Source organism: Electrophorus electricus, chromosome 13, assembly GCF_041902795.1.
Source record: "Electrophorus electricus isolate QZ-2024a chromosome 13, ASM4190279v1, whole genome shotgun sequence".
NCBI classification, from domain to species: Eukaryota; Metazoa; Chordata; class Actinopteri; order Gymnotiformes; family Gymnotidae; genus Electrophorus; species Electrophorus electricus.
Window position 1 is genome coordinate 17,200,012 of NC_137509.1, and position 12,275 is coordinate 17,212,286.

The 12,275-nt window shown below is 43.1% G+C and overlaps 2 protein-coding genes across 2 annotated transcripts in view; one reads left to right on the forward strand and one right to left on the reverse strand.

The window, feature by feature from the left end:
• emilin2a (elastin microfibril interfacer 2a) lies at positions 1-12,089 on the forward strand. The gene is made up of 9 exons (XM_027014451.3): positions 1-319; positions 947-1,072; positions 3,045-3,238; positions 3,362-5,263; positions 9,782-10,105; positions 10,190-10,237; positions 10,375-10,422; positions 10,609-10,749; positions 10,968-12,089. Exons 1-9 carry the CDS (start codon positions 183-185, stop codon positions 11,297-11,299), a joined length of 3,252 nt encoding a protein of 1,083 aa, XP_026870252.3. The 5' UTR covers positions 1-182; the 3' UTR covers positions 11,300-12,089.
• lpin2 (lipin 2) overlaps positions 11,890-12,275 on the reverse strand; it is a 20,609-nt gene continuing 20,223 nt past the window's right edge. Inside the window, exon 20 of the transcript XR_014115942.1 lies at positions 11,890-12,239. The gene's annotated coding sequence lies outside the window, so the exon portion shown is untranslated. The remainder of the gene's footprint in view (positions 12,240-12,275) is intronic.

Here is a 12,275-nt window from a genome sequence, read left to right on the forward strand (position 1 = left end):
ACACTTTTCATAGGGTAATGGGGGTCTCCTGTAGAGTTGAGCGTAACTTTTTTTCGGACTTCCTCGAACTTGTCTCAAGACTCACGGAGCTCTTTCTCCTTGTGGTTTGAGAAGGCTGAACTCAGCCCTAGTCACTTTTTTTCATTTGTTCGTCGTTTGAAAGTGTCTAGGTCTGCTTTGCGATGACTTGCGCGCAGCATGTATTTTGCGTGCCGTTGGCTGTGTGGTTTGTGTTGAGCGTGTCTGCGAGCCGCGGGGCTCCGTCCAGCATGTTCCAGGGTACTTCATATTCAGGACCGCTCCACAGGCACAGGAACAAGTGAGTAAACGTGTACCTGCACTAGCAGATACTTCTACAATCCTCTACGCCAAGGTGGCTGTTTTCGGGATTTTCTATTTTCTTCAAACATGAGACGCTTCCTATAATCTGGCTGTCGGCACCATTTACTTTAGGCCAGTATTTTGACTCTAATCTGTTTCACTACACGCTTTTTTTTAAAAATACGAACGGTTCCCTCTCTCCGAGAAAATGACATTTTTACAATCCCTCTCGATTACTCGAGGTATAACGTATGGCTGCAGGCACTGTGGACTGAGGTACATTTTGATAAAGCGCCTTGATAGGTAACAGAATAAAACAATTACTTCATTGCCCTTTAAACAATCATGATGTTTTACTTTCCGGGTTTCATTTATTGCTCTGAATTTGGTCGCATTTTCTAACAGTTGTCTCCTCACGGTTTGAGGACGCTATCTTAAACTGCGCCAGGCCTGCTGATAACAGCGAGTTATTGAGAATGTTATCGAGTGCCGACGTTCTGTCGTCTGGCTAAAATCCATGGATTTGGCGTCGTTACCATCCCTCCCATGTGCATTTTCAGGAAAATATTAATGCAAGTATGAATGCATGTTTATTTTTCAGTTTTGTTGTTTCACATATTCGCAGAAACTGGTGTGCATTTATTGTTCAAAAGAACGTGAGTTGCGCGGTGCAAGGGAACGTGGAAAGCCATGTAGAGCCTGAAGTTGCGCCTTGTCCGATACATCACCCGGACTGCGAGCAACAAATGATGTAAGTACCCCGGGAGACCGGGAGGGGCCGGTGTGCAGGGGCTCCCTGTAAACTCATGGAGAGACTACAAGACCTAAAATGTCTATAAAAAGGGAACTGTATATCCATAGGGTTTATTCTAGAATGATTCAGTGTGGCAATTAGAAATTGGGTAAACAGTCTAGATTTTGTGTGTGTGTGTGTGTGTGTGTGTGTGTGTGTGTGTGTGTGTGTGTGTGTGTGTGTGTGTGTGTGTGTGTGTGTGTGTGTGTCCACACATGCGTGAGTGTATGTGGGTTGGGGGTAATTAGACATTCCTTGGACTTTAAGTACCATGCTGTCCTCATCTAGGACAAAAAGACATAAAGGCACTAAAGACAGGAAATCACATAAGTTCCAGACTATTTATTTTTGATATATTATTCAATTTTTATGGCGCACCATATTTTAATGTAATCTGTTAGCTAAATGGTTGCAAGACATTTTATTTATTGGCACTAGACCCAGATGGTAAAACCCTTTATTGTGAATATTTTCTCGGGACGTTTATTCTCCTAAACAGTAGTGCACTTCAAACTAAGTTGATATTTTAAGAAGCATTTTGCAATTCCTACCTAAATATAGACTTCTCAACATCATCCCATAGTCCTCGCAATTCAAATAATTTTAACACAAGTCAGTCTCGCCTTAGGAAGGATGAAACTGCAAAAAATATAATGTGGGACTAAAAAAGACCATGTGGAGCTTTTAGTTCTACATCAGATTTCAGAATGCAGGTGAGGTTTCTACAACAGTATTTATAAAACTGTGTGTTCCTATAATAGGTCAAACATCTTGGCGTTGTCTAGCGTGGATAGTAATTATTTTCATACATAATTGAAGTCACAGGCGTGAAAGCTGATCCCCCTCCCCACTATGGGAAATGATGTAATCTGTTCTTCCTTTTAGAGTTCGACTGGACCACTAAGATTTATTGTGTTACACTCAAATTAGCCGCATATGCAGAGTGCCAAATGCATGTCTATGGATTTTCAGGAGGTTCTAAATCAGTACTACGATAAGTACCAATAAGAAACTTTTTGGATAACATTTTTCTGGACTTGCTGAAGTATTTGTTGATGGTTTTCGCATATTTTAATTTGTGGAATTTGTTTACACTTTCAGACAAAATTTCACTTCTCGTGACATCCATGACAATATTGCTTTTGAATATAGTTCCCTGATGTTGTTACCTTGTGATAAATATTGAGTATCTTTCTTGTTCATCATATTACTGCTATTAGTTATTGTTACAAAGTGGAGGCATTGGTATAGTTCTTAAATGTCAGATAAAATTGCTGAGATTGAGCAGGATGATGCATTATACAGTAGGCTATAATGCAGACAAGGAATATTGCAAAATGTTAAGTGTCCATAAAGGAATAGCTGTGCCATCTATGAGTGAGAAATACACACAAAGAGTTTTAGCATTTCATTATCCTGACCACCTGACAGCTTGTAAAGCAATCTTGAGTACATGGACGGACAAACTAATGAATTTATGTAGCAGCACTGGGCCTCAGATCTCCTTCTCTAAACTTATAAAAACTTTCTCTGTGCACACATGTAAGTGGATGGCTTAAATAATGTTACTTTAAATAATATTAACTGTGACTTTTAAGTGTAATCTGAACAAACACATAGGCCAATTAAAATAGAATAACCCATGCAATACTGCACAAAAACGCTGCAACATTTTTGCTACTTTTGTGGCTACTAAGATTCTTTTATTTTTGAATTCTAGTACAAAATTGTGGAAACATAAACACACACACACCTTTATTCCAGTAGAACATCACTGTATGTCTGGGGAATATTGTTGCTTTTTTTTCAAGTAAGTGATTCATTCATTGTTCAGTCTGCTGCACACTGACTAATGTGAATTTCTTTGCTGATTGAATCATTTAGTAACAATATTGGTTTCCATTGTGGTGCACTAAATTTTCCTTTCCAGATATCGGACCCGGTTTCGACCAACTTACAGGATTTCTTATAAGACTGTGACTGAGCTTGAATGGAGGTGCTGCCCAGGATACCAAGGTCCTGACTGCAAAGATCCGAAAGGCTCTCCAAATACACAGACAATACTTGAACCCCAACCACAGGCACACCCTCAGCCTCGCCCTGGGCACACTCGAACCACTCAAAGTAGGACAGGATTCAGAATCATTTTTGTCCTAGCATCTTTGATGTGCAGTTCACCATAATTTAATGTTTTTATAAATCATATTCTTCTTAAAAGTAAAGGTTTGCCATTTTCTCCTGTCATAGGGCCAGGGCGACAACAGACTTGGCAGTACAATGGCCACCGTGGGGCTGAGAGAACCCCCCAGCTGGAGCAAGAAGTGCAGCGCCTCTCACAGACAGTATTGGACCTCCAAGCAGCCATGACCACAATTAATACAAACCTGCGCACCGACTTGCAGGAGGACACCAGCAAGATGCTGGTTACGCTTCTCAACAACATGCGTCCGCCAGACACTGCAAGAACGGGAGGCACAGAGGAAAGCGTGGTGCATCTGGATGGGCACCAGGCCACTAGGGGGCGCATTCACGGTGAAAGGGGGATGGAGGAAGTGCTAGCCAGGCTGAATGACGTAACGGATGCGCTGAAGAGCAAAGACGAGGCGATTGAGGAGTTGCGGGGTGCTGTGACAGGACACGATGGCCAGATCCGGATGCTCATGGACACCTCTCAGGTTCCAGCAGACACTGTTGGTGCATCCACAGACCTTGATGTACTCCAGACCTACATTGACGGAAAATTTGAAAAATTAAAGAAGGAGATGACTGTCGCCATGAAGGACCAGATAGCCCAGATGAGGAGTGAGTGTGATGATAGAATCTTTTCTCTTCAGAAGACATGTGACGATGGTCAAAAGAGAAGCTACGCGAGCCTGACAAAACTACTGGAGAGCACTGAGGCCGAGCTCAGGAAGGAGATCCGTGAGCTACATCTGGACTTGGCCATGTCAGATGGACTGGTGAGCACCAACAAGCAAACACCGCCTATTAAGGAGGATGATATTCACCATGAATTATGGCAGGAGCTTCAGCGGGTGGCAGAGGCTCACCGAATCCTAAACGCCCGTGTAGATAATGAGTTGGAGCACCTGTCCATGCTGCAGTTGGAGGATGTGTTCGGGCCTCGCCTGGATGAACTGGAGGCCCAGATGAATGTGACTGAGAGGAACGCAGAGGCCTACTGCTTTTATGTGGATGAGAAAATAACCAAGGAACTAGCAGATGAGATTGCCAATATCCGCCAGTTCTTGGATGACAGACTGAATTCAATGGAAGACCAGTTCACAGCCATGCTGATCGAAATGAGCAACAGATCCTTCCCAGGGATGCTCAGCGATTCTGTTGATGCCCTGCAATCTCAGGTTAATGGTAATAAGTATCTAATCCAAGGACTTGAAGACAAACTAAATGCCATGGGGCAGATATGCTCAGTAGAGTGCAAGACAAGCTCATCCAACAAGCATCAAAACCAGAGACGTCTGGAGAGTATCGCCAAGGACTTGAGGCACTGTATGAGTGATCTGGATGTCTTGAAGTCTGATGTCATAAACCATTCCACAAAGCTTGTCGATCTAGAGGGCAAAATCGATCATCTGGCTCTGCAGAATCAGCAGAACGGCGTGAGCACTCAGGACCTGGACAACAAGCTCAAGCCTCTCAAGGATGATGTGAGTGGCGTGACCGGAGCCGTGGTGGGATTGACAGACTCTGTTAGCAAGATTAGCAGAGATCTACAAACCCTGAACTCTACTTGTTGCCTCGCAGGACAGGGGGAGTGGGCAGAGGCTCAGCCGCCTCATGGAGACAGCAGACCACGTTTTGGCCAGGTGGAAGAGCTGAGAGTCAGATTGGACAAGTTGAGCGGCCAGGTGACCAAGGAGCTGAGTCTCTGTAAAGAAGCAGCAGCAAACATAGCCGAAGGCTTCTCTGCAGTAGATGGCAGGGTGGTCACACTGGAACAGCTGTGTGGGAAGCAGAATGAGCAGATAAACCAAGTTCAGGGCATGAAAAATGGTCTGGAGAGACACTTGGCGCAAGTGAACTCCTCTCTGCTGACACACTCTAGGGAGATCGACGCACTCCAGAGCAACCTGCTCAACTTTCAGAATCAGCTTGCAGCGCTTAAGGGCCATACCACAAAACTGCAAGGTAAGTCAAACAAAAACCTTAAATGTGATGCAAAAGTTTTGTGATACTGTAGGTCTGCATTAGTTACAATTTCTTGTTAACACAGCTCCACAAGACTGGAACTGGCCCTCTCAATTTAGGGAAAGGGAAAGCAGCTCACATGTCAGTCATTTTGTACTCTTTCAGTACATCAGGATGTAGTGGTGTGTTAATTCTTCCTCTGTGAGGCATAATGCATTGTACAAATGTGGCGTACTCCATTACATTTTACTGTAGTGACTTCAAATATCACTGTGGCATGCCTCTAAATGAGACTACAAATACAATTAAAATGGGGAGTAAATGTATTAAACAATTATGTAAGATTTGTATAACTTTGGCAAGCCCGGAAAAATGGAAATTGAACCATTTCCATAGATAAAATTTAGCTGCAATAATGTTTACAATTCATACCCACCAGAGTTATCATGAAAAAAAAGCCAAAGATTATATTTTCATACTTCCTTGGCTTTATAGGCAGACATGGTATTGTAATACAGTTACAGTATGATTCTCAGTTAAACAGTGAATTGGCCTGCATCTGTAATGAGATGCAGGCAGACTCATGGGGCTGCACAGCCCCAGGGCAACAGTAATGCAGGAGGCCCCACATGCCTGCAACACACAAAAACAAGTTACAAGATCTGGAATGGAATCACACACATCTTTGGGATGTGGGTTGCCCTCCTTCCCTTCTTTCCCAAACTTTGTGAGCTCATGTCATCTTCCGACTGTCCTTTGCTAGTCCCACCCTACTTTTGCTGCACCCAAAGTTGCAAACGAGGGCCGTCTGGTCCTCATTAAGTGCCCGGGCCAGCAGTCAGGCCCCCGGAGGTACAGTGGCATGAAGCGGGTTCACTCCCACACCCTGCTGCAGATGTTGGGCCGTAAGCCGTCTGTGATGTCACGCCGGCACACTGATCCTTGGGAGCCTCCCCTGTAAAGGCTTATGTCATCATTCCTACACAGGGTGGACTCAAAGTCCTCTGTGCTTCCTCACTGCACATGGAACTGGAGTCTGTGCACACTAAAATAAACTAAAGGTTTAGATCATTTTAGCACTCTAAGACCTTTTTATGTTGCCTGTGTCAAATTTGTTTTCATGGGATGTTAGAACAGCTTGTTAAATGCTATCTGGTAATTTTTTCCTTGAATTGAAAATTAATCATCAGTTTTACAGTGTACTCATATAATCTTTGAGGCAAAAATAAGATAAGATGAGGTGATGTCTCTCATTTGTTTTTTAAAAATTCAGAGACCGTTCATGTGAGCATTTCATTTATGAGAAATATTTCCTAATAGCTTCTTGTAATGGGATGTAGATGGGTGAAAAAGTGTTAAAGCATTTTGTAGTTCTGTAAGATCCCAAAACGATGTGTAACACATGGAGTACCATAGCCCACAGGCCAACTGAGCGTGCTGTTGATAAGATATAAGCTTTACTCATTCTTCCTGGCTGCGTATCCGGATTGGGACACACAGTTGCACAATTCTGGAGCCAATTCCTACAACCTCTCGTTCAGGGACAAGGTGGCTGGCTTTGAAGCTTGTGGCTTGATGCTCTCTTTCTTGATCTCTTTATTGTTTTTGAAGATCACTGCAAAATTTTTACAACTTTTTTTGGACAAAAGATCCCTTCACGCATTAGTAAATCAGATTCATTCTGAGCTTCATGGTCCATACTAGAGATGCCAGTGTGACATCAGAATTTGAATCTCCCTAGGAATAACCTGATGTGGCGTTGACATTTCGATCAAAGCCTTAAGGTCCTAGTCCCTAAAAATATCCCCTAAAAACATTTTCACATTGGATATCCCCCCCAAACCCACATCCCTGGTCTTAACTTCTCCCTTCCTCTCGTCTCGCCTGTCTTTCCTGCTGATTGGTATCTTGCAAGTAGAGGATGCCAAAAACCTCTTCCTCTGTGCAAGTGTTCTGCAGGACCTTTTCCTCTCAGACCTGTTACAATATCACAAATCAATCAGAGAAGTCGGTTTTAAGCAGGGAAAGGAAGTAGTTCATCTGCTGGATCTGAGTCAGGTGAGGGTACTGAGTCAGGGACCAGTGATGCATCTGGAGGTCAGAATGGATCAGGCTGAGAGGAATGTTGCTGGCCATTAGTGAAGCATGCAGAACAGAAGGCATTAACTTTTGGGTGGGTAGATGTGTGTCTCCATGGGCAGAACCACCCATTGTCTGTTTTGCCTTCTGAACCAACAGCTGTAAATGAGATTTGGCATTTGCTGATAACGTCTATTTTCCTGTATAGTAATGTTACAGACATAGCCCCCGTCCATCCCTTTCCCAACATATGCCCACCACACAGTGGCAAACCAAAAATTCCTGCTGAAAGCCTGTGCCTCCACTCCGCTGTATATAAGCACTGCTTCTGCGTTGCTCCCATAGTCTGGAGCGTGCACTTGGAGCCAATGTCCCTGTGATTCACTGCTGGTGAAGATGCCACATCTGTGCATGCTGAGCTCTGAGCCACTGCACCAGGCCGCTGGGTTACGAGCCTGTGATTTCCTCTGCTTGTCAAACAGACTCATGGGAAACGCACAGCTAGATGCCAATTATCTCGTGGGAAATGCGCTGTACGTAGGAGGATGTGTGTGTGTTTCTGAGAAAGGTGGTGTTGGGGCAACAGCTAAACGCGGGCGAACGGCACTGACGCATGCACTCAGTCGGGTGCAGTCGGTCTGTGCCAGCCAACTCCCTCTGAGTAGGACCTGTGGGATCCTGGCTGCTGCTTTGTTTTACTCATATCAGTTGCAAGCTGGAGAAAAAACTACTGGTGTCGGGAATGACGCACTGTGCTTAATTTTTTACACAAGCACAAGTAATAGGCCATGGAAGCAACTGCGGCAGTACAGGACTCTGAGAAGGTTTAGGACACAGGGGAGAACAGCGTAAGATGAGCAAGTGTGTAAAGCTGATCCACCACCTGTATCTGGGCATCCAGATTTAACTTGCATTCTCCATTTCTATCTTTCTGTTGAAAAAAGAACCATGTGGATGAAGTTTTCACAAAAATCTTTTGTCTAGGCATATCGGGTACATCTCACATTAAACGTAGTTTAAAAAGTTATATCAGGTATGTTGACGAACTACCAGTTTGTAAAAACTGAATTAGCAGACTGAATTAGCAGAAAGGTAGCTGTGGGCTGCGAGACTAAGTCCTTTTCTCAGAATGGTGACAGTGGGGTGAACTGAGCAGAGCCTTGGGGTAAGTTGGACCCTTCAGGATTACATGAAGTCAAATATTTGGTCTTTAATTTGGAGTTGCATCATAACAACGTGTAACTGACATTATATTTACCATTTCAGATTTAGAATCTGAACAGCCGACATGCCACATAGCTAATTACATTAGAAAAACAGATAGGGGCTCCACATCCCTGGGGAGCAACACTTGATATTTCCCTGAAACCTACATGCATGGAATGTCAAATAATTTCTATAATTTTATATGATTGATTGCTATCAATCATAATCAATAAAATGTTATATGATATTATCAGACATACAGTTGGGTGTCTCCACTGGAAGTGAACAACTTTGTGTATGTTCCTAAAAAAAAAAAAAGTTTAATTCAGTTTAAAACTGCCCTGACTAATTTTTAATCCTAGAGACTTGGCACACCATCATCAGTGCAAAGAACTGTAGATGAATTAATATATTTGTTTCATGAACACCAATACTATCAGTACAATGAAGGATTTAATTATTACTAAGAATATTTGGAATTAAACTTGAAAATCTGGTTAATACAATAGTAATACAGTAGAATAGCTAGTAACTGTTCTCTTTGATGGTTCAACCAACCTCCAACATGGGGCAAGTTGAGCCACAAGACCACTTTTTTGCAGACCCCATATTTAATCTATTTGGGTCAGGTACACTGTTGTGGCTCCAGTCGATGGCACACATCCTGAACTTGTCTTTCATGCAGTGGGTTTATTCCCATCTCGTATTCCCTTGGCTGTAGGTCCTTAAGTAAAAAATCTCATCTTACCCCACTCTCACCTACCTACATATTAAGGAATTGACAATCTTTTTTGGCCTAAATAATCATGGTGTCAGACTTCTTGCAAGTCAGTGAGACTTGGTGTGTATTAAAGCAGTGTGTGAGTGGGCGAGGAGCCCTAATGTGTTGAGTCATCTGAGAAACTCATAGCCTCTCCCCTCAGAAAACCACCAAGTAGAGTCTCAGAGATAGAGCAGACTTTACTGCAAAAACACACAGGAACTCCCATACAGAGAACACTGCCCAGTTTGAAGAATGGCAGCAATGATAGCTTGAAAAGTGAAGAGTTTTAGCCTAGAGAACAATTGTGGCTTCCCCCCGCCCACAAACAGCATTGCAAGAGTATTAAAATAGTGCTGCTATGAGATGAGTCACTTTTTCCATTTCCTTCATGTTTTTAATTTTGGATGACATCTGATATATCCATTTGGTTTTGCCACTTAATGTTTCCATATACCTTTTTGATCCGCCAGCTCTCTTCCAGAAGCTGAACCAAATCGTTGGAGTGCCCATGAAACAGGAGATACCTAGTGCCATCCCAGACTACAGGACTTCATCTCCATCCAGGAGGAACAACATCCCTGAGATACACATTCCTCTGATAATCCCCCACCACCCTCGTGCACCGGTCCAGCCAGGCAGGCCCCGGCAGCAGCCCAGCCAACCAGCTGTGCTTCGGCCGCCCGTGGAGACCGGAGAGGCTGGACCCCCTGGCTACATACGCAAGGTGACAGTTCAACGAGATGAGGGCTTGGACGGAGCTGGAAAGCCAGTTAAAGGATTTGCCGGCGCACCAGGTGAGAGTGCATAAGTGATTTGCCATAGGTCCAGTGACGCATCGCTTGGCAGAAATAATGCTGTGTTCCCCCCCACCCCCACAGGCCATCCTCCCATTAGCCCTGTGGCATACAGACCTGGCCCAGTTGCAGGTAAACCTAATTATCTCTCATGACTGCTTCATTTAATGTTGTGGTTATTTATATGATTTTTACACATTACTTTATAGAAATGAGAGGCCCTAGTTTACTTTCTTTTTTTTGGTCAAAGCATTCTTTATTTTCATTAGTTTCTCAAGTCCTTTGGAATCCTGCACAAAGACTTTTTGCAAGACCAGGTAAATTGAATGCTTTTTTTTCCAGTGTAGGTGAGCCTTTTGACATGCAAAGGAATTTAAAGCCAAAAAAAAAAAGTTTAAAAAAAAAAACTATTTTTGTGTGATTAGCAAATAATCTAAATAACTATCATTTATTTTTCATTACAATAATCTGTTACTAAAAGCATATTGTTCCACATCTTCCAGTGTCATCTGAGAGAAACTTGTTTGCAGACCCCTTTTCCTTCTCTGCTGGACTCTCAAAGCAGATGTTTTCAGGGGACTTTGGCATCATTCGCTTCAACCGAGTGCTGGTCAACGACGGAGGACATTACAACCCCCAAACAGGTAGAGCATAAACCGCTGACCCCTGCTTTTAAAAAACCTCCATTCCAATTAATGTTGCAAATGCTACCAATAGAAGGTTTATAAAGTCTCCAAGCTAGAACGTACAGCTATTTAAAAAGGTGCGTTACTTTAACTGAGGACAATGAAAAAGAATGCATCCACCGTTCTTGAACAAGGCTCATTTGAATTCTCACCCTACGCTCTCCACCACTCCACAGGGATCTTCACGGCACCTTTGGATGGCCGCTACCTGGTCTCGGGAGTTCTGACGGCTCCGCACCACGCGCGGGTCGAGGCTGTGCTCTCGGTGTCTGAGCGCAGCGTGCTGAAGCTGGACTCAGCGGGCTACATGGGTGCGAGCGAGCCCGCTACTGGCCCGTCACCAGGCTCATGCGGAGGCTCCGCTTCCTTCACAGTCATCATCTCACTGCGGGCAGGCGACCGCGTGGCGCTGGTGCGCACAGCAGGCGCACTGGCCATCTCGGAGGCCAGAGAGGTTCTTTCCACCTTCAGTGCCATGTTCCTCTATCCACCTCAGGCACGACGATAGCCTCTGAAGAGGGATCCTTACCCGCCCAGCCACCCGCGGGTTGCTCATCCTGAAGCTCATTGCAAGCCAGGGGGACGTTGGAAGGAAAAACAGGATCAGAGCCCACATCAAAGCAGCCAAGTTGCCAGACACTTACAGGCTCAGGCCATGAAAAGGCCAATGCAAGATATTTAGCAATTATCTGTTTCTATTGTATAAATCTTAAGTTACTCAATCTTAAAAGAAAAATGTTGGTTTATATATAAACACACACACATACATAATTTTATATTATATATATATATATATATATATATATATATATATATATATATATATATAAATAAAAATAAAAACAAAACATTAGCAGTTATAGTTGTCATTAGTCAACCTGTTTGAGATCAGATTTTAGAAAATTGCTTTAGGTCCCAATGAAGCAGTATTAAAATGAATTTTATATAAATAATAGTTGCATTCTTTTAGAAAACATTTATATAGGGTTTAATTTTTCTTTAAACAATGGAACAAAAGATGTAAACAAAAATGGTTTCATAAATTTGTGATAAAAGAAAATTAAGTAATAAAACTTTAGATGATTTATTAAATCTGACTATCCGTTCTCACAGAGTGAGTCCTCCCCTCCTCTGAGACTATTTCTACAGACTATTGACTTCTCCCTCCATATTTCATGTTATTTATTGCAACAATATTTCTTGCACTTCTAAGGCAGAAAAAAAAAACAGATCTGTAATATCAAAACCCTGTACAGGGCGTTCGTTACAAAATCTAATAAAGTAAAAAATGAAAATTGCTCGCTTGTGGTGTAAACTTACTACATAATCTCCATCATTCATTTAATCACTTAACTGTAATCTCACAGGGGTAGTGGTTTATTTCCCCTCCACTGGGTCCCACTGTCTAGTCTAGTCCTAGATCCTCCACACAGAGCTGTTCCACAGACCTGCAGTGTAACAGAATTGTCAGCCTACTGAGGGAA